The sequence below is a fragment of the Amblyomma mixtum genome, chromosome 6, assembly GCF_055824585.1.
Source record: "Amblyomma mixtum isolate Tamu chromosome 6, ASM5582458v1, whole genome shotgun sequence".
NCBI lineage: Eukaryota > Metazoa > Arthropoda > Arachnida > Ixodida > Ixodidae > Amblyomma > Amblyomma mixtum.
The window spans coordinates 68,501,723-68,524,113 of NC_143017.1; the positions used below are offsets into that span (position 1 = coordinate 68,501,723).

At 51.7% G+C, this 22,391-nt stretch overlaps 1 protein-coding gene across 5 annotated transcripts in view; it reads left to right on the top strand.

Annotated features, from left to right (window-relative positions):
• The first annotated feature begins 2,004 nt into the window (after nucleotides 1–2,004).
• Nucleotides 2,005–22,391, top strand: part of LOC149339303 (hemicentin-2-like) — a 222,111-nt gene continuing 201,724 nt past the window's right edge. For 2 of the 5 annotated variants that reach the window (XM_089548049.1, XM_089548051.1), the window contains exon 1: nucleotides 2,005–2,614. In XM_089548049.1, coding sequence (XP_089404175.1) covers nucleotides 2,455–2,614 — 160 coding nt within the window. In that variant the 5' untranslated portion in view covers nucleotides 2,005–2,454. The remainder of the gene's footprint in view (nucleotides 2,615–22,391) is intronic. The other 3 variants (XM_089548053.1, XM_089548054.1, XM_089548052.1) reach the window with 2 other exon arrangements.

A 22,391-nucleotide genomic window follows, 5' to 3' on the forward strand; every position in this document is an offset into this window, starting at 1 on the left:
GGAGTAAGTTATTACGCCGGGCCATCAGCCTATCAGGGCAACGCAAAAAAAAATGCCAGATGTGCTTATATACTCTCTGCAGCACTTGTGCCGGTCAGGTCAGTCCTACCTTTCGTACGCGGGACCCTTGTTTGCAGCACGGGAAATGGGCCATATCGTATGGAGTGCCGTCTAATGGACAATAGCTCGATGTGAATCGAACAGGTGTAACCTGCTCCTCGCTACGCATGCTGCCTAATACGACGATGATGAATGCGTTAAAGGCGAAGGGGCGGTGAAAGAACATGTTTTACGAGGCACTTCGATCCCAATATACCAGAGTGCAGTGTACGTACACATCGATAAAGATATCACACTTAAATGCATGCAAAACGGAAAACCATCAGGATGTTATCTTCGATGAAAGTGTCTCTCTTCGGCGGCTAACTGACTGTTTAGTGAATGAGTCATTCCGACCAGCAACACATCGACCCATTTAATCTAAACATCTAAATAGGCAGCTATTCCGGATCCCCAGAAGTAGGACGAAATATTGCGGCGGCACCTGATGCTTTCTGCCTGAAATTTCGGTTCCCATGTAGTAGCCGTGAGCTATTGCAACTACTAGTAACAGTAAGAAAATATGCAGCTCCTTCTCTAGCGCCCACACTAAAGAAGTTTAACGTTCCAGCGGAATACTGGTGCAAAACAACACAACCGGGAAGGGTTAAAAGGCGCTGTTGAACAGACTGTCAAACAGCCCGGTTGCGTTGCCCAACCACTCGGGTTTCACAGGGCAAACAAAACCGGAGATGTCACCGTCATCATACTTCTGGCATAGAAAACAAGTACTTAAGTTGCATAAACAGCAAAGTTGATTCTTGTGTGTGAGAATGAAAGAAAAATCTATAAAGGAGTGTAAGGTTGTATGAATACACTACATTTTTTTGTTGTTTTAGTGTACTGTGACCACTTCAAAGCAACACTGCTCATTCGGAACGCAGGGAGCCTGATAACATTTAAAAGGAGAAATGTATCAAGCGAAGGACCTTCGCAAGCATGACATGCACGGCAAGCAGCATTCGAAATTCCGCCCCGCCACTGGTTCTTGTTCTTTTCGTAAATTTGTCAATGACTACCATGTTACACGACGATGACAAGAAAGGATGTGTTGCTAAAATCACAGAGGTCTCAGTCCACGATACTGTCACGCCCGATGATGACGTACAGTCACTAAAGAGCATCAGCCGTTAGCTGTAGCCAGTAGCAGCGTTCGGAGAGCAGGCTGGATCGGTGGGTTTAAGAAAGCTGACCCGTTCACACCGCTGTCGAGTCACTAGCGGCCAGTTCGCGCCAGCGCGCGCATCCGAGCCGGCCTATCGATAGCCAAGTCCACGTGCTCCGCGCGGCAGCGGTGGCGCTGACGCCGTCAAAAAGGCGCTCCGCGTGGCGCCGTGGTCCGAGCGTCGCGCGCGCTGCGCGATCGAAAAAAAGCTACACCGTGCCGCCAGAGCAGAGCAGCAGTCGTCGCTCACCGTGGCTGCCGAGGGCGAGCAGAAGAAGCAGCGGGAGCAGCAGCACGCGGTCTCCGGCGGCGCCGGTTCGCAGGCCCATGGCGCGGCTGTGGTGCATCCCCGACGCGCTGGCGGGCGCTCTCCTCCACCTGTGAAACAGAAACAGCGCGCGGCGCGGGCGTCCCGGGAGCGGCCGACCGGCATGCATCGCGCCCTCGCCCACCGACCTCCTCGCCCCACTTTGTCCCCAGCATCCGCCCCCTGAAAAGTTGAGCCTCCGCCGCCCGGCGGCAGCGCGCTCCGCGCTCGGACGCGCCAGCTGGACCGCACGAGTCGGTTAGCCTTCCCCAGAACAATGGTCCGCGCCGCAGTCGTTATTAGCTCGCGTCCACAGTAAACCAAAAGCTGGGCACGGTCGTCGCCGGCTCGGAACGGCGGGGGGTCTTTCGCTCGTGCCCCGCGCTAGGGGGCGGAGAGGGGGGAGGGGATGCGGAGGGGGCCAGCTGAAGGAAGCCAAGCGAAACCGAATCTGCCGCCACTACAGGCAGCGCCATCTCGGGGAAGCGTGGTGAACTTGTGGACAGCGTCCTGGCGGCCTCCTCATTGGTCGGTCCTTGTTCCGGGCGGTGCTGGCGCCCTTTAGCGGACACGTGGTGCGGTGGCTCGGCGAGAGCCCCTCCGAGCCGCCTTCCCCTCATTGATCCCAGCGCGGCGCGTCCGCTGGCGAGTGCGGCGCGTTTCCTCCGTGAGTGGTGCGCGCGCGCGCGGCGTTCCGTGCGTTCATCTCTCGGCTCCGTGCTGTTTGTTGCTCGTCCGGACCACGCCGCCGTGCGCGGGGAGAGGCATGCCTCGGAAACCGTGGCGCGTCCCCGGATGAGACGCGGACGTTCGTCGTGGCCCAGGAAGTAGCCGTGTGCTGGCGTCTCAGTGCTTCTCTTCCTCGTGGCAGCGCGGCTTGTCAATGACGGTGCCCCGCGGTCGGCTCCGAGACGAGAGGACCCAGTGTCCGGTCCGGCGTGCGAGGCCTCGGTCCAGAGGGATGATGATTTGTGTTCCAACGCTCCATCTGCTGCTGCTCGTCCTGCCGACGTTCGTCGGAATAGGGCCCGGCTTCGCTTCAGGTGAGCTTTTCGCCTTGAGCGGTTACCTGGGCACGTTTCCATTGGCTGTGGTGTACCTTTTGAGCTGGCTGTCAGGAAAGTTGCTATTCATCCGTCGAACCTGCCTGGTGCATGTTGTATTCGCACAGACACGCGAGCAAACAATTCTCGAAGCAGGGCTTTAAATAATACCGGAGCCGTGGCAGTCGAAGAATAAATATAAAGCTGAAAAAAAGCCTGGAAGTTTTATGTACCGTTTCAGTAGGCATTTTTGGTTTCATGGGTAATAAATATACCGGTAATCTTTTTTTCCTATTCATCTAGCAACGACAGAAGGTATAGTTTGTCCAGGAATTTGCCTCCTGCATTTTATTTTCCTTCCGCACTAAGCTGATCTACTCGCATCCAGCATTCGTGATGTCATCGTTTTTATTAGGCACATTCACTAAGCTGGTCTGTGCGCCTACACTGTTCCGGAGTCACCTATTTCCGTTAAATATTGCTATTTGTATGCAAGGGTCCCAGTATGGTGGGGTAAAAAAATTATGCACCTCTTCTCCTATCGCCATGGAATCACGTTACGTTCATGATAGGACGAACCTTAGAGAAATGTCCGAGCTAGTTTCGCAATCCCAGGGCACACCTTAAGGACGATCCTTGAGCACGCAGTTAGAGATCGCACGCGTCACCTCATTTGAAACTTCGCTTTTCAGCGCTCAAAAGAACAAAGTAGGCTATGCAGGCCTGTTCCAGGAATAAACGGGAGGGGAGGCTGCGGCTCCGCCCCGCGGATCGGCCGTTTTGCGGCGCATCACTCTCCTGGTCGTTCATCGTCTTCCCTTACCGCAACAACCTCCACCGTTATATGCGCGCACTCCTCGATATTCGTCGCTTTCCCAACACCGCTCATGGCCCGTGCCAGTCAGAATACCGAGAAAGAAGCTCTTAAGCCCCAGCGTGCTGGATTGCACAGCTCCGAGAGCCTAGTTGTTCACTGTTACAGACATCGGGCGCGACCGTATTGCGTCCATGAATCTCCCGAGGGTAGGGATGGGGGCATAGAACTGCACCGATGACTGTGCGATCGCTGCCGCGGGGGCGCTAAGGCAGGAAGCGCTGACTCGTTCGTCCGCCCGCCCGCCCGTGTTGCGCGACGGGGTGTGTGAGGAGTCGTCGGCGGCGCTTTTAGAAGCCCCGCGAGCGAAGCAGCGATCGTCAGCTTGGGAATTGCTCATGTTCTTCGCCCCCTCGTACAGTGTGTGGCGCTCGGGAGCGCGAAATAAGACAAATGTTGTCGAAGGTGAGGCAATCCTCCGGCCTGCCTGCCTCCCGGTCTTTTCGGCGACGCCGAAAGGGGAAGCGAGGCCGAGCTCGAAAGTTTAACTACTCGGGGGAAGAAAAAAAAAACGAAATAAAGGGAAGTGGAGTTGTAGACGCGAAACATAGACGGATGTTGTTTCCTCTTCGACCTGGTGCGAGGAAGGAGACTGTCGATGAATTGCCAGGCCGAAGAAGATTGCGAGAGAGCCGACGCTGCTTCGGAGTGATGTAGAAACGATGCGATCGGCGGGATGGGCGTTCGTGCTTTGCCACTTGTTTTTGTCTGATTTTCTTTCTTACAATGACAAAAAGATGGGGAACGCTGCGGGATCTCCGAGAAGCTGGTGTCGACACCCCTTTTCGCAGCTGACCGAAAGTAAACATATTAAAAAAAGGAGAAGAACGCGCTCGTTTTGGGTTCGAACACTGATGAAGGCGTTGCGTCAACACTGGCTCGCGCTACGCTGGGGCCGGAGAGAAATTCTGGCTCGACAACAGCGACTCGGTGAGAACACCTAAAAGGCTGAACAGGGCTTGAATTTTTCGTCACTGCATCTCTCGTCTTGTCGCTGTTAACGGATTTTCCTCGCCTATAGCTTACCCAGCTTTTAGCGCTTGCGCAACGGGACAACGGCTTGGTGTCGAAAACTTGGTAATCAGTGATACGCTATTAGAGGGCTTTGTTGTGCCTCGATGTCGCAAGAAGCGTACACCGCTTGGCGCACTCCGCTATTGAAAGCAGGCCGTAGAATTTCTTTGCAGTACCGGAAAAAAAAAATCATACACTTACTCCCCACGCCCCAGTCCTTCGCGTTCTTGATCGTTTCTTTCTGCGCGGAGAAAGAATACGAATTCAGCTCGACATCATTAAAATTAATCTACTTTGAAGTGTGTAAGACGAATTCGAATTTGCCGGCGGATTGGAAGGAAACGCCTGAATGTTTAACTCGGTTGGATACCGCGCGTTATGCCGAGAATTCAGCCGCTTCAGGCGGTATAAGCCGTCGTTATTCCCGCACCCCACCACTGCAACTCGACGCTTGCGCAGGCTGCGAATATTTTTGCGCAAATTTCTGCCGCGATGAAAATCGAATCACTGAGAAGCACGCTTTTTTCTTGTATCTGCATGTGAGGCGCGAATGCCGTTCAAATAAACAACTTGGATTAGCATTATACTCCTAACCTTATTTGCAAGCGGCCCTGGCGAATATGAAAGGAGTCCGTCTTCTTCTTTGTCGAATCAGCAATATCTGCGTCGATACAATCCGTCTTTTCATCTCTCCGTTCTGATGGTAACAACGTGCGGCTATGTTTTTTTTTATTAGTTCCTACAAATTATGTTTTAGTTCTCGTTTGCGACCGCTTCCCAACAACGGTTGTCAGATGCAACTGTTCAGTGACACTTCCTTTATATGACAAGCGAAAAGATTCGCATTGGCGCTCTATTGCGAAAGAACCTTTCCTTCTCGAAACCGTAGCTGTGTTCGCAACAGCGATTAATGAACATTAGTAATTGTCTCATAAACAACGAGAGAGGCGCGTCTAATGCATTGCTCGAGAACGATGCAGTTAGCGCGGTACCGCTATGGGCTGCAGGTTGCCGATCTCGTTTCAGTAGCTTTCACGGGCGGGGGGGCGGAGACGGTGAGCTGGGGCCTCTTTTAATGAGTCAAAACTCGTGGGTTTGACAGCCACTGTCATTGAATTTGGTTGCACTCCTCTGTCGCAACTCTGGTTTGCTCGAAACCTCGCCAGTGCGCGGTGACCCCGGTCACGCTGGTTTCGTGGCACTGTACACAAGAGTGCATTTGACACAATGCAAGGTGTTTGTGCAACGCTCGAAACAGGCACCGGCCGCTGCGGAGGGTGTGCTGCAAGAAAACACTGTAGCGATCTCATTCAGTGCGGCTCATCAAAGAACTCCATGGTATCCCGCGATTTTAACGAGGCACCGTTACAGCGGACGTTAGCAGAAAAAGACGTGCGCGTTGTCACACTAACTCAAGCTTAGTCGAGAGAGTTGTGACATCACACGTAGAGCTGTTGAATGGAGATTGTGGTCTGAGTGAAATGTCCCCATGTCGTATAAGGACATGAAGTAAATTGATCACTGAGAAGGAAATTGGGGTAATTAGTTGGGAATCGTACCCGTGACCCTTGGATTGCGAGTCAGGCTCATTACTGCTAGGCCGTTGAGGTACATTCAGCTTGAATAAAGGGAGAACGTGCGTGTCTTGTGCTGTATCACGTGGTCTACTATGCACTCATGATGCTGATTAGTGCCTGTAATTAAAATAGTTATTAATGTAGAAAGAACGCAGTAAATAACCATTAACTCTTTCGCGTCATACACTTAGGGCCGAGATGAAGTCTCCCCCTAACTTTTGCGTGCGTAAGTAGCAAAAGAGCGCGCCGCGATAAATTACAACTCTATGCTCATATCTAAGAAAACCGCAAGGTGGCTTTCCCGCATCTCCTCGCGCCGTGGCGGCGGGGAGGAACGGCGGGCGCACGCGATTTCGCATCCCCGTCGCAGGTCGGCCGCCGCCAACCGCATGGGAAATGCGCGCCCTTCCCCTCAGTAATGTGTGTCTGTCTCGATGGTCCATTGTTTTTGACCGAGCCTACAGAAACCGCGGACGGAGGAGATATAGCGGACAACAATTGCGCTGTCCCCCTCGCCTCCTCTCTCTCTCTCGTCCTCCTAACGTCTGGCTTCGCAGCGGCTGGCCGTTGCTCCGCGTGAGTTCAAAAGCCGTCCGCGTCTCTGTGGTACGCACAGACTCTCGAGTGCGCCTAAGCTCGAGACCTCAAAGCGTACGCGAGTGTGTGTTTGTTCTCCCGGCGTGAGCTTAATGCCAAGCCGTGCGTGCGTGTGCGTACGCGTGTGTCGGTCTTGTGAGCCGCATCGCGTGTCTAGCCGTCACACCTGATTCTGAGGTTGCGAGAGGCCGCGTTTGGAAGTTTTCTGCTTGTCCGCGCCGCCCGCGTCCCCCTGTTCACGCGAGTCGCACGGTGGTGTGGCGCGCGGACCGGTGCTAATTGCGGCCCGGGCCGCTGTGCGCGCATTGAGAGCGCGAAGACGTTGCGGTGGCTTACGCGCGTCTCCTCTTTTTCCGTTCCTGGTCGCGCCCCCGTTCCCTCCAATTCAGTTCGCGCGCGCGCGCCTCTGCACAGCTGCTCTCCCACTCCTGTTATTTTTTTTTGTTCGTTTCTTTCTACTCTTTCGTCCCGCCGTATAATTCACCCGGACGTCGCGGAGGACACCGGAATCGCCTCGTCACCTGCGTAGACACAGGTGAAGAAATGTGCGCGATGAAATTTGAGGCGCTCAACCGTGGTTATGACATTAAAAAAAAAGAAAAATGAGAGCAGAAACGCACACAGTAGAGGGATAGAACAGGACGTATACTGAGCAGGACCTCAGCGCTGACGTGGTTGTAGTGAGAGCGATGAAGGTGGCAAGGGGTCTTGCGACATGGTGTTGTCCGGCTTGCTTCTCGACGAGCGTTGAAGAACTAGCGAGGGCGCAACAGGTGGAAGTCGGGGTAGCGCATGTAATCCAGCATCGCGTAGCGTCCCTAGGGCCCTGCTAATATTGTACTACTAAGAAGAGCCTGCGGCCCGTGTAAACTTCGCGTGCAGTGCTAGGACTGCCTCACTAAGCAGCGGGAATGGCTGCGCTGACCCGCGCCATAGGCTATTTGGGCGCATCTAGCGTCGGCCAAATGAGGAGAAAATGGGAATATGGAAAGGTAAAGGAACGGTCATTGCACCAATAAGTGCGCAATGCCGAATGGGTCAGCTTTCTGAAATCTCTCTGTTGTTCGTATCTCTCGTACGTCAGCAATGCAATATGATGCTTATCTTCATCAGCGGTTTGTCGTGGGCCACCCCATTAAAACCTGTACTGGTGCAATGTATTTTTAGCGCGATGTTTGTAAAACACGATAAAAAAAAAAAATCCGAGGTGAATTAGGGTCGTGAAATTGTTGTCGGAGCAGGTTTTGTAGCTTCTAATGGCGTTAAAAGACAGAGAGATAAACTGCAGACTACTGTGACTATATGCAAGATATAGGTTGAGTCGTACGTTTAGTCTCTACATGTGTTTTGTTATTGCAAATGCTTATATTTTTGTGCCTGTAGTCGAGATGTTTCTAATTATTATACCAGCGCAACTTCATGTACAATGTGAACTTGCAGTGCTCAAAAAGTACGAAAAATATCGCCTGAAATGGGCTACGTGAGCAACAGAGAATTTCAGAACCTGCTTTGACCAGTCAGAATAACGCTATTAGTATGGTTTGGTTTGGTTTGGTTTATTGGGGCTTAACGTCCCAAAGCAACTCCGGCTATGAGGGACGCCGTAGTGAAGGGCTCCGGAAATTTCGACCACCTGGGGTTCTTTAACGTGCACTGACATCGCACAGCACACGGGCCTCTAGAATTTCGCCTCCATCGAAATTCAACCGCCGCGGCCGGGATCGAACCCGCGTCTTTCGGATCAGCAGCCGAGCGCCGTAACCGCTGAGCCAACGCGGCGGGGGGCTATTATAGCACAAGTAAGCTATACTGGGCTAGTCGGAGCAATTGCATCTTCGAAAAACGTAGCGCGAAAAACTCCTGTTGTGGCTCAAGGGCAAGGATGCCAAGAGGGCTATGTTATTCGACGCGAAAAAGAAACCTGTCGTTTCGCCCTATGTACATCGTTTTTCACATGGGTTACGAAATGTTGCCAATCGATACGAGGTGGGCACAGTAATCTCAGCTCCCGTGAAGTTATCTGGATTGTGTGCGGTGGTCAGAGCGAAAGCAGAGGGATTAAAAAGTTATCATCGTTGCCATGTTAATCACAAATCTAGGTTTGTGCCATGTAAAAAAGAGGTGATTTACAAGATTCCTCTTTCGTGTGAAAAATACTATGTAGGGCAGACCGGGCGCTGTCTAAATGTCTGGCTGTTCGAACACAGAAATTCTTTAACGCCAAAAGCTCTTGAAAATTTACCGAAACATTGCAGGGATTGTAAATGTCGCCCCCCTTTTCGATAAGACTGTAGTACTTGACAGAGCATATCATCAACGTACAAGGGAGATTATTGAAGCGTTCTATATCGCGAAAGGGGGGGAAAAGTGTATTAGTGACGCATCCATCACCTTTACAAAAAGTGAGATTGTGTACCTCCAATCGGTTGTCAAGTAACAGTGCACGTGTTTTTATGTTTCTATGCTATGTACCTGCTTCCATCGCCGGCCTTTTATCTCCTCGTCTTGTTCTTTTTTGAGTTGTTATTTTTTGTTTTTCCTTCTTTCTTCTTCGCTTCCATATCTATGGTATATATTCTGATATCCTTCCTAATAAAAAATTCAGTCGTGAGAAAGCGCTCGTGTCCTGTCTTCACCTTACCTGTGTCTTGTTTTTCGCGCTACGTTTTTCGAAGATGCTATTATAGTATGGCTTTTGAAACGAAGAAATAAGCGAAGTACACATATTTCTGAGTGTTTGCGTATCCTAAGCAGGTGGGTGTCGAGCGCTCATCGTCTGATCCTACGTAGCCTCGCTCTGGGTCGCTCTAGGGTTTTATGCTTCATTTTTGACTCGCAAAAATCTTTTCTTAAAATTTGTGCGTTGCGCATTTTATTCCCTCTCTTGTGTAAACGTTCGCCCTACCTTCCCAGCTCATAAGCTGTTGCACGCACGCCGAGTATTTCTAGGGACAACAGCTGCCACTACGAGTTTTGATTTCGCCCCTACGCGAACAACGCGTTTGAAGAAAACCCGCGCTATATACTTGACACCCCCCGGTGCTCCAGCGCGCAACAAATCGCTTCATCCCCAGATTTCCGTACTCTTCCGACAAGATTTTCTTCTCCACTCAGCGTTAATTACCACCGGCACAGATAGCCTCCAAAATCAAGCGAGCCTGTTTTACCTCACGTTCACGAACGTGCAGAAGGCAAGGGAGAAGAGGCCGGGAGAACATCACTTCGAACAGCAGCCTTTTATCTCTGTACAGGGATGGTTTGCGTCTTTTAGGCGCCCCCTTTAATACGGGAGCGCGGAAGACAGGACGCCACAGCGAACTACCAAAAACAAGAGTTTTCTTATCAGAGGCCCAATCCGGGAGGATCCGCGCAGTGTCCCGTGAACTCTGTTTCAAACGGGAGACGCGAATATGGAAGAAGGGGGGGGGGGGGGGGGGGGGGGGGGTAGAAGGGTTTTTATCGTAGGGCCGAGCATTAATACAGGCATTCGAACGCCTCCGCCGGCACGCATGTATACAGTCGCTTCTGCCGTGGCCGCCGCAATGCCATGAGCCTAGCAGGCGTGGTCGCTTTATTGATATTCGATAATGGAGGGTCCCCCTCTAAACACGCCACCGATGCCACGCATACAGGGGAGGGGAGGACATTTCCCTTCGTCGCGCTTCTCTCGGCGTGATTTGTTTTCTTTTATTCTTTTTTTTTTTTGCCACCGACGCGACAGGCACTCAAAGTTTCGACTGGTCGCTCGCGGCGGCGTGGGGGCGCCGCGGGTTTTACTGAGAGCCCCGGGCTGCGGTCTGGCAGCCGAGAGTCACGCGAAAATCTCACTTAGCCCTTTCCTCAGTGTTAGCATTTCTCGCGGCTTGCTTCTTTGAATTCTCTTTTTTTAAGTTTTTCTTTCTCTCTCTCTCTCTCTGTCTGCCCCGTGTCCCGTTGTTTCTGCTTGGCTTCGGGCGCAGTACGCTGCGCTGGAGCCGCGCACTATGCGAGAGACAACGGCGCAGCGAATGCATACGTATAGGGTTGGTCCACCACTGCCGCGGGACACGGCACGCATCTCGGGGCCATGGCGACAGATCACGTGGCGCAACTTGCGTCGATATGTTTCAGCTGACGACATCACTGTCCGCCGTCTATTCGCGAAATGCACGAAAAAGCGTGTTTGTGACTTGGGAGAACAAAGGGTATGGGAGAAGGGGGCTGCCTCGGGAAAAGTCACCGCCAAAGCGCGCCTGTCGACTCTCCGATGACCTATGCCTTTAATGCACGCAGCGACGGGTTTTAGCGTCGAAAGGCGTTACGAAACTCGCACGGCGTTGCCGCAGGTAAATGCGAAGATGCAATCAGAAGAATGGAAGAATGTGCTTCTTTTCTTTTGAGTGCATGGTACATGACTTTGTCTCGTGTCTAAGCGTTTTTTTTTTTTTTTACGTGGTGCTGTCATTGGCGGAAAAAACTTTGAGCCTCAGCAAGCGTTGGTTGCATAACGCTGTGGTGATTCAATAAGTGTTCTTTTTTGGGCTGTAACTTTTCTATTAGGTGATGCAACTGAGAGTTGTTACGCTGAAATGTAAGTTTGAAGTGTCCACGTGTCCAGAAGAGCATATCACTTGTTCTATATACTCCTCCCCATCCACCTTCCTTCCTTCCGACGGCAAAGAACTTTCATCAGGTGTGCACTGGTCTCTCGCATGCTGTTTCGGGCTTTGGGCCTTTTGGTGGTTGCCCATCTTTGGCTCTGCATCGCCAATGGAAGGTAAATACATAAGAATGTGATGTACCACTACGAAAGACTGCACTTTAAAGCTTCATCAGTTAGACTTGTTTTCCTTTCTTCATTTAAAGAGTGCTGTAAATTACAGCATTTGGGCAAGTTCACATTTGGGCATCGTTTTAGATAGGGGGAAAAAAACTTATGAATGCCCCTTGCATCACCACCGATACAGGTTACAGCAGCTGTTCGCTTCTGATGTATGGAGGGGGGGGGGGGGGGGGATACAATTTATGCCCGTGAATGTGGAAGAGTTTAGAGCAGCCCGTCAAGAAAGAAAATTCTTGCACCCAATCCTCTGGAAGTGTAGAGAAGAGGCGGGGTTAATGGATTGTTTATGTTTTATGTATCTGATATAGGAGAGGCTGTCATCGAACGAAAATAGCGTGTCTGCCTTTTCGTTATCGGGTGCGTCTCAGTGGCAGCTTGGAAAGCATGCAAGAAAAGAAAATTTTCCCACAGTGCCGCTTTCGATGCGACTGATTGATTGAAAACATTTATTAGAAATCACAAAAGTATTCATGTTAGCACAGGGTTCTGTCTTTAGTCCAAGACTCCATTTCCTAGGCGACGCAAAGCCTTCTTATGAACAAAGAAAAACCTTTGCGAGGTGAGAACAGGTTAAAGTAACCTTGAAAGTAAACAAAGGGTCAAGTAAGCCAACAAAAACCAAACGAACGAAGTTGATTTAATGATGACACCACTCCAGCAATTAACGCCGATTGCCCCTTTGGACTGCGGCGCCAAGTCCATTAAAGAGTACTAAAACACTTGACTTATGCGGTGTTTATTTACTCTATTAATGACACGCAAAGACGCCCAACGTTCACTAAAAGAATTTCAACAAACCATGAAGTACCGCTGACAGATTTCATCCGTCCTTCGGGCCGCCTCCTTTTCTTCACTGCTTTGCTCGTCTTGGTGTGGCGCACTTACGTCAAGGCTAGTGCACAGCTATATAGCTTTAGTAAATCTAATTCTTTAGCTTTTATTTTTTGCTTTTTCCTTTCGCTCCACTTATATGCACGCGCTTTCGCACACCCTTGACCCCTTATATCTTCAGCTGACTGTGTACAGTGGAAGAGGAAAAGGGGTGTATAGGTATACCTAATAAGGGTGTGTAAGCATACATATAGGAGCGTATAGGTGTAAAGGAGTGTAAGCGATATAGCTCATGCTCAGTCACCTTCCTTGAGCTTGTTGCATTGTAACGCTGTTTCTCCTGTATTACATCGTCGTGTGCAGGCCCTGTGGGGAAACCTAAATCGACCCGAGGTCGAAAACGGGCAGTCTTCCCTGTCTCTTTATGAGCTCGCCATGGTCAGTGCCGCGGTTGTGTAGGACCAAAATTTTCGCGGCCACGCACATGCCCTATTCGCAGCGTAGCTTTGATCGCGGAATTCGAATCCAGTCGTTATTTACTGCCGGTAGCTCTGCGCTGCTGCACAGCTGGCAAATGTGGTCCCTGCCGTGGTAAACTTTGTTTCGCGGCGTCCATCTCGGATGCTGTGCCACGGAAAGCAGCTAATTAAGGTCGATCAGCAGTTAGAATCCTTCGTATTTGCGTAGGTGAATGTTGACCGTAACTGCGCAGAACGTGGTGTTCTATAGGTAATAGCACGTAGCTCTGAAACTTCGTCGCGAACGGCTTCACTGAAGTGAGCCTTATACTCGAGGAATCGATTGTGGCAGTTGGCGGCACGCGTTAACAATCGTGGATCAGCGGATAAATGCCCCTTCTGCTTGGTACATGGAGCTGTTCCGAAGGAATATCAGCAAAGGGGTAATTAAGACGACTGTAGAAGTTGAACAATTTTGCTCGGGCCGTGACACTGGGCCTCGCCCTGAGAGGTGCACCTTAGACGAGAGGATACTGAAATGTTGTTTGCGCAGTGTTTCTTGATGTCAAGATTTGCCACCGTCCTAAATAGTGAAAAGTTTTAAAGAAAGCGGCCTACTGCCATGTCGAATTGCAAACCAAATAAGGCGGTCACCATAATGCTGCCCTTTGGTATACCGAAATAATTTTACTTATAAAACAGTATTTAAACGTAAAGGATATGCATGTAATTTAGGTATACGTGAAGACAGAGACGCATTACTTGCATAGCGAAAAGTCTGACGGTGCAGGCATCAATAGTAAAGCTGTGGTGCGATTACTCCTAACGGTAAAAGAGTACAGAATACTCTCTTGAAGTACCTTCTCGCGCCCTCGAAAGGCATTCGGCTGGCTAATTGTCTCGCCCTTTAATATAACTGAATTTCACCTCCTTTATTTATTTATTTTTCACCAGCAGCAGCGACCTCTGGGACAAGCTCGCCGAAAGCGACGTGCTTCGTGACCGTGCTGTCCTCGAAACATTGGCGCGAATTCGGCCGCGTTTAGAATTCATTGCAGAGTTTTCTTCCGTACTCTACCCCCGTTTTCGATCCGAACCGAGAACGAAGCACCAAATAAAACTCACCCGGTGTACCCAGTAGCGGTTGAAACTGTAGATGGCTCCGCTTCTCTTGTGGTCTGTCAAATGCGCGAGGCTCGACACAAACGAATCGGCGTCGACGTATAGGTCCACTGGATGGGCGCTCTGTTGACTCCGCTCAGCTAAATCCTCTCGAGGTCTGCGCGCTCGAGGTGATGACGTGCCCGACACCCCCTCCATACCTCCCTCCTCGCAATCTTTTGGCAACTTAATTAAAAGTTGCCCAGCACGCAGGCTCCCCCGCGCGCGCCCTCGTGCGTGCGTATGTGTGTTCGAGGGAGAGCCCCCCCCCCCCCCCCCCCCCCATTGATGACGATCCCGGTGTAAGTCTCTTAGCAGAAGTAACGGCATTAGCCGAGAGGCCTTCCTCCTATCTCCCTACTCCTCTCCGTTCTCCCCCGAGCGCTTGATAAAGCGTGACGGGCTGGAGTGGTCCGTCCGACCGACCGGCGCCCGAGCGTGCCGATCGGCCGACACGTGGTAATTAATTTAGCGGGCGCTCTTCTCCAGTAGGGGAAGGGAGCAGGCCCGCAACGTAGCCACTGCGGTGCTTTGTAGGGTGGAAGACGCAGCCTCCCCCCCCCCCTCCAACATGTCACACAGCTGAGCCCGCGCCGCGCGCGCCCGTGCCAACCTCGGCTTTCCTTGGCCTGGCCCCGGTCCTCGCACGCAGCGCTGATTATCGCGTTGCCAAAGACGCCTCACCAATGGCCGCGGTCACAGCTGCTTGTGTGTGTGCGTCCTTCCCTTCTTCTGCGCACTGTCTTTGTTTGCCGTCATCGTTGCCCGCGCCTCTGAACAGGTAAGACGGGCACAGTGCCCCCCCCCCCCCCTTTCCCTTCTTCTCCATCCCCGCGCGGTGTCCTCGGGGGTTCCGCCAATTAACGGCGGGCGCGTCACCGAGGCCTACCGCGTCCTCACGCTGTGCCGTTGTCTCGGTGTGTCCGAGAATCGCGGATGAGTGGCGAGCGCTTCTCAGGCTCGGCGACAAAGAAGCGTTGCGAGAGGACTTGGCCTCGACGAGATAAGTCTGGGCGGGAGTTTGTGCCTTATTGGATTGCCCGAAGGGGAAAAAAAGTGCTAGTAAGAAGATGTGCCTTGGATCAGAATGATTCGAGTAAGTGAATGCGAAGCTCTGTGCGAGATCTTGGCCGGTATGCCAACTCCTGGCTGCGATGATGGTGACGAAAGGAGGCTTATGATGCTATGGAAGGGAACCAGATTTGCGCGACCGTGATAGCAACTTGCTGGCAGTTAAAGAGGTGCGCTGTACGGAATGAAAGGGACTGTTCTGAGAAAGAGGATTTGATCATTGCGTCGCAAGTTAGGAGCGCGACAAACTTCTGGCAATCTTGTTACTCGATATTGCACCAACATCTCACCACTGACGCTTGGTGAAGTTAGCCCACCACCACATTATCACAGAGCACCATATGAACCCAATAAATGCTGCGACATTCATTTTTTAATCTACGCCATGATTCGGATTAATTCAAGCTTTCTGGCAAAAGATAATTTCAGTACCCTGCGCTGTGAAGCGTGCCTGTCAGGATGGCGCTAGCGCTGTCATGACGCGCTCTCCCGACCTCGCGGTCATTCACCTTCCTTACGCGAATTACTTTCCCATCGCAGCAAAAGTCGACCACAGAACGGTTTGTCTCAGGCTTAAAACTCGTCAATCCATCGCGCAGAACAATCTAGCAGAGCTCCAACAAGCCTTCAGCAGCGCCCACGGCAGCCAGTTCCCACACATAACGGCACGCAAATGTCGCTCTGCGATCCCATCTGCCCATGGTGCTTATGCTCGCTCCCGAATTCTCACGCGTGCGCGAGAGCAGAGCAATTGTCCCCCTACAGCTTCTGCTGCTCGTCAGCGCTGTCTCTCTCACCACCGTCAGGGGCCTCAGTAGAGCGCATTTGTCGCTCCCCTTTCCCACCCCCTCCTTACCCATTCCCTGGCATACACCCCCATAGCCAAGGGCGTTGCCTATGGAGAAGGGCAGGCGTAGAGAGAGAGAGGAGATGGGAGAAACGGCGCGCAGCCGTGCCGAAAGCGACACGGAAAAGTCATTCCGAAGGGGCGTGGCGCGTCAGAAGGAAGTCCGCAACCGGCTCCGGCTGTAAACAGTGCGGCCGGGGGCCCCGAGTGTGAAGGGCGCGCAACGGTGGCACTGCGGGACTGAGATAGAGCTACTAGGGTGCATTTATCACGCTTCAGTCGCCCACCAGAACGCACGCCTGCGAGCGCGCGTTGACGTTCCGCCGAGCGAACGCCGGGCGTTGATAGCTTAGCTGTCGTTCGTCAGAAAAGGCAACGACGAAGAAAGCGTACTCTCGGGGCATCGCCAATGACCATCAAGGCTACACAAAATCTTGGATTCCGGATGCAAGCAAAGAAAGATAAGAGGGAAAGAGAGAGAAACGAGAGTGCAAATAAGAAAACGCTCTCTGACGATGCGAGGATAACTAGTCCTCTCTCTCTCAATGCGTTTTCACAACAAACAAACAAAATAGAGAGATTCGGCCTTCCAGATGCCTTAAAGATGTATACCTCATAGCTCACATCTTGTGGCTCCCGCACGCACCAGAGCACGACAACGTATGAACACTGCAGGCGAGAACTGCGCAATAATTCAGGAGACTGCGCCAATATTGAGTGAGCAGTAAATCTAGACGCGACACTTCGCCATTCCGCTTCAATGGAGTGCCTCTGCCGCAGACAAAACTAAGAGCCGAGTGTGCAAACGAACACTGTTGCGCGTCCAGATCAGTACGGGCCTTGACGCTGTAAGAGCAAAGCGTTTCAAGGCAGTCAGAGGGGAGCCGACGGCGCAAATTTACTAGAGATGATCTGACTATTACACGGAAGATTAAAGGGCAAATTCGCGATCAGCTAGAGACAGTTTTCTAAGCCTACCCTGCGTACAGCACGGCGAAGCGGCTAACGCATAGCCGCGATCAAGGCGCGACTTTCCATCCGACTGCCGTCGGTGCATGCGAGTCAGAGGCCAGACGTGATTCTGAGAGACAGAGGCGAAGAAAAGAAAGTGTCGAGTTGCGCCACGCGAGAAAATGCTGCCGCTTCTAGACGGCAGCGAGAAACATTCTTGAGCTTACGCCCCGCAGAGTTCGGCCGAACCATAATCCAGAGCGCGGCGCACCGCGGCGTGTTTACACGGCCGGCTTATTTGACTTCCCTCTTAGAGCCCTGCCTCCCTCTTCACAGTTCGTCGAGCCCCCGCGCGACCGGCTCTCCAGCGCTGCTCCCCGCGCTGATCGGCGGAGCAGTCGCGCGTGCGTCAAGAAAACGCGGCCAAGGGGCTTCTTCGCTTTCCGCTGGGCCTTCCCCCCCGCCGGCGGAAAGTCAGCGATCGATGATTTGCCAGCACCACCACCTCCTCAACACCACCACCACCACCCAGTGGCGCGGCCCGTCCACACTAAAGATAAACTGCGCCCCATCGGATCCCATGCTGAGCGGGCTCCTTCTATTCTTCGGCCGAGAGTCCTTTTCCTTTCTTCCCTGGACCCGAGCGAGAAATACACGCGCTCGGGGCGAGCGTCCCAGGGCGTCGGGTACAAAAATGCACTCCGCGCGCCGAGAGGCCGCGCTACAAATCGTCCTTTGATGTCCGGCGCCGGAAGCCGGGGAGAGTGCGGGCAGCACCGGCGCAAGACGACCGGCTGCCGCGGAGGGGAGAGAGCAGTAAAGCGACAGAGAAACGGCCGGAGCGGACACCCTTTCCCATTTGGTCATCCCCGTCGTTCTTCCTTTCCCTCGTTCACTCACCGCCGTTCTTGAGAAGTATCGCGTCTCTCCGGGAAGGAGATTTCGCAACCGTCTCACTTTCTCCACGGGGTAATCAAGCCGCGGTTATTAGGTGGGCCGCCTCGCGGCGTCGCTGCCGCCGGTCCCCACGGCTGGGGCTGCTTCCGAAGTCCCCTCTACCGCCAACCCCTCCGCACGGGCTCGCTGGGCCCGTCTCGACAGCTTCCGTCCTGCGATTCTCGAGGGCCACCGCTTAGGCGCCGCGAGGCTTTCTTTCGCGGCAGCGAAGGGCACACTTCGCGAGCCACGAATGTCCTTTAGAGAGGCAGCTAGCTAGCACTTGTTCTTTTGCTCTTCGATCAGTCGATCGAGCTCTTTATCCTCGCAGCAGCATAGCTGCAGAGGCAGCGTTAGTAGGCGAAGCTGTGTCGCGAGCCACGAATGTCCTTTAGAGAGGCAGCTAGCTAGCACTTGTTCTTTTGCTCTTCGATCAGTCGATCGAGCTCTTTATCCTCGCAGCAGCATAGCTGCAGAGGCAGCGTTAGTAGGCGAAGCTGTGTGTGACCTTTGTCCTGGTTCTTTCCTCCAAATATTATTACCCTTACTTGTGCGGGATAACCTACTGTGAATACGCGTCACGAGTGGGATGTGCATGATCTCCTCCTGTGCTCTCTTCCTCTTCCAGTGCCTTCTACTTCGTTGCCACAGTGACGTTTATAAATATCCCTCAAAGTTGCTCACTATAAGTCGCTTTCAGATGCTAACCTACCGTGATGTATAGTAAGTCGCATTTATCTAAATAAACGACGGGGAAACACGTCCAAGCAGCGTCACGTGACTTGCTTGAACATCCCGATTAGAGAAGAAACCAAGTAACCAACAAAACCTGGACTAATTGTACAAACATGTTGTCCGCAGTAACTTCCACGTGGCAGGCCGTACAATGTAAACTCATCGGATTTAAATACCCAAAGAAGGAGAAAAAAAAAGTCGGGGTATATCTCGCTGAAATATAAACATTCTTCATAATGTCACACATTAAGTGGCTGCTTCTGAATAACCCTTTCAGCTTCATCTCGCGTTTTTAGAATTTGCTTCTATTCTAATCCAGGCGTCTTTGTCTGAACTTGACGTTGTAATGAATACCAGGATATTTCTGTCTCATCTTGGTGTTTCTGACCCAACGCACGCGTCCTTACCCAGAGCAAAGTTCGAATTTTGTTCCTGCTTTTGTTGGTTACCCTTCCGCAAAATCTTCGGCACGTGGCACCCGGAGTTCCTCCGTGAACCGAAAGTTTCTTTCTCATTGTTACTTAGCACGCCAGGTTAACGATTGCTACATATATAGCCTCCCAAGAGAACTCATTGTGAGCTCTAAGCCGCTTCATTAGATGGCTATTACCTGCAGGAAGCGCGCTCTCTTGCTTTCCACATTCTTGCTTTCGCTTATGCTGGGTGGAATGCCATTTTAGCCCGTGCATGCCATTTTGGTTTTGTACTCGTGCTCCAAAGGCACGTGAGCAATAAATACTTGGTTCGGAGCCAGGTGCGCGTTAGGCCTACTTCAGAGAAAACACATCACGTAAAGTCTCAAACAAAGCTGTCTCGCATTGGTCAAGCTCTTTGTTTACGCTAGATCCGTTCGCACGCGTTTGATGCGCGAACACAGCACAATAACTTTCTCAACGGTAAAAACTAACTGCGGAATGCTGTCTCGGAGAAGGACTCTACCAACAAAGCGATGCAGACCAACTATGTACGAATTCATTCATGCGGCCACTGCGGTGGCTCAGTGGTTACGGCGCTCGATCGGGGGTTCGATCCCGGCCGTGGCGGTCGAATTTCGATGGAGGCGAAATTCTAGAGGTCCGTGTACTGCGCGATGTCAGTGTACGTTAAAGAACCCCAGGTGGTCGAAATTTCCAGAGCCCTTCACTACGGCGTCCCTCGTAACCTGAGTCGCTTTGGGACGTCCAACACCCAAAAACCCAAACCAATCCACGCATGCAGACTTTGCTGAGAAGCCTGACACAATTTAGGGTAGCTCCCTCAAGGCACAGCTGTTTAAGTATACTGCGCATGGAATGGGCATAAAATGCCTGCAGGCGCCGCCGACTATCGGCTTCATCCAGGCTCTTGCGAAGTTTACTAACGCAGAATACATTTGGATTTCACCATGACCAACACCAGAATGTTACAAATAGTGATAGATGGCGCGGAAAACTCCCGGTAGGGGCCCACATATCTTCGGAAGGGTTTCGTCAGCGGAAAAAGCGATTTTTTTCATTGTGTTACCGAAGCCACAGTCTGGACCTGACGCGGGTATAAAGACGCGTGAAGAAAAGAACCCCGCCATCCCGCGGCCGCGGCTAATCGATTTCGTTTATTAAAGTTCACCTGGCGGTAACAAATCTTTTTCTCAAGCGCTGCCTAGCCCCAATCTAGAGTTGCCTAACACTTAGTGGCACAAGACCGTTTCCGACTGTTGGCATCTTATGTAAAAGAGTAAACAAGAAAGAGAGAATTCGAGTCCTAATTCGCCGCCTGTTCTCGACGGTTAAGCAATTGGACCCAGCCGAAACGGCTAATTTTCTCTCTTCTTTTATTGGTTTAAAAGGAAATCTGCTTCCAGACGGAGAAAGAACACGGCTCGGTCATTAGGTGCGTTCAAGCTCCCACGTAAGTGTTGCAATCACGTTTAATCACCCTTCGCGACTAAAGTTCCTCTTGTTTTTTTTTTCTTTTTGTTTTTAATTCCTCCCTCCTTATTGACGATGGCTACGGCCAGGAAAGTTTGGTGAAGTGTGCCGCGCGCTGTCGAAATTAAAGGCGAACTATTTGTATCACGGGGAGTCGAGCGCAGTGTCATCCGCGCGACCTTCGGAGAAACGCTCTAAGATTTGCCGCTTTTTCGCGCTCTTATGGGACGACTAAAGAGCGCCGCTTTAATAGACAAGGTCGCACTCCGTGGGCTCATTAAGATAACTGGGCTAATCACCCTTTGTGGAGCAGCTCTAATTTGCTCTTCCTTCGTTTTCAACGCACATGCATGCACTGCAGAGGGCAAGAGCGGTAAGAAAAACGGCGCAAATAGATGAAGAAATGGTCTCAAGGTTTGTTTTACAGCAGAAATGAGAAAATGACTAACGGTAGCAAGATTTTCTCAATCGAGGGCTTTAGGTTTGGTTTGGTTTGGTTTATTAGGGTTTAACGTCCCAAAACGACTAAGGCTATGAGGGACGCCGTAGTGAAGGTCTCCAGAAATTTCGACCACCTGGGGTTCTTTAACGTGCACTGACATCGCACAGTACACGGGCCTCTAGAATTTCGCGTCCATCGAAATTCAGCCGCCGCGGCCGGGATCGAACCCGCGTCTTTCGGGTCAGCAGCCGAGCACCGTAACCACTGAACCACCGCGGCGGGTCGTAAAATAAGAAATCAAGAAATAAATTTCAGGAAAAATTCGCACTGGTCCAGGGATCGAACCCGGTACCACCAGCTGCCCGGGGCAGTCGCTTTATCTCTTAAGTTAAGCACGGTGGTTATCAGAGGACAGCGCAAGGTCCGATCAGTCAACTCGAAGGGGAAACGATGTTAGTCCGTTGTGTTTGGACGAATGCACTTCGCTGCTCGCGGGGCGCCTCTTCACTGTGCGGCTAGGTATACAGCAGCGCACCATATATTACCTGCTTCGTTCCGTGTCTCATGAGTTTCTCTCTTTCTAGTATTCGCTAGAACGCTGCAAATAACACCCTAGCTTATAGACTCACTGTCCACGAATACTAGACGCAACAAAAAATTGGACAGCTGATTTACCGCCGCCACACCCATACTTATCGATCCGTGAAGCTGGCATTCTTCGCCGAATACAATTCCATCTGCTTCATACACCAGCACCAGTACACTTCCATAGCTCAGTGCCCAAACACTGCCTTACACAGCGCCGCGTAGCCTTCCAGTCCCCCGCCTATCCTTTCTCCCCACCCCCACCGTGGCCCATCTGGATCGCCTCCCTGGATCTGAAACTGCGACGCGCCCTCGTCACTTTGGCCCAGGACCTGTTAAGCGCCTATACATATCCGGCTTTCTCGGTCAAGAAGTTTTAAAACTGGAAAATTGTAAGACACTGTTATGGAAATATTGAAGGTAATGGTCCATTGTTCTGATATGTGTCAAAATCTTTTAGAGTGTTTCCATCGATAGCATCGAACAGTTAAGACTGCCACAGAAAAACAATGGGGAACGCTTTTTGACGATAGCAAAAACGCGAGTAGAAAAAAAAAGATACGACTGCCGTCAAGTGATCTGCGGATATGTTGGTTGCTACAGTGAAATCCTACATTATCTGAAGAAATTGCGTTCATAAACGGTTTCGCTTTTGTCCAGAATTGGTGGGCATAAAACGCGTTACACCACCACCAGCATGAGCAGCTTATTTTACGTTTTACTCTGGTGGTTACTACATGCGTTGCCATGACAACGGCGTCACTGACTGTCAATGCTACGAAGCAATGCTCCCTCTGCGCCGCTCGGCACCGACGGCAGGAAACAAACGAGCGTAGAAGAACGTTACGCGTTTTCTTCGGCGGGCGCAGGCCAATCTGCTGCGCGACGGCGCGCCATTGTTCGCACAATGCGGGAAGCACGTTTACTCCCGCAACCGCCACGCACGGAGTGTGCGAGAGAGAGAGCGAG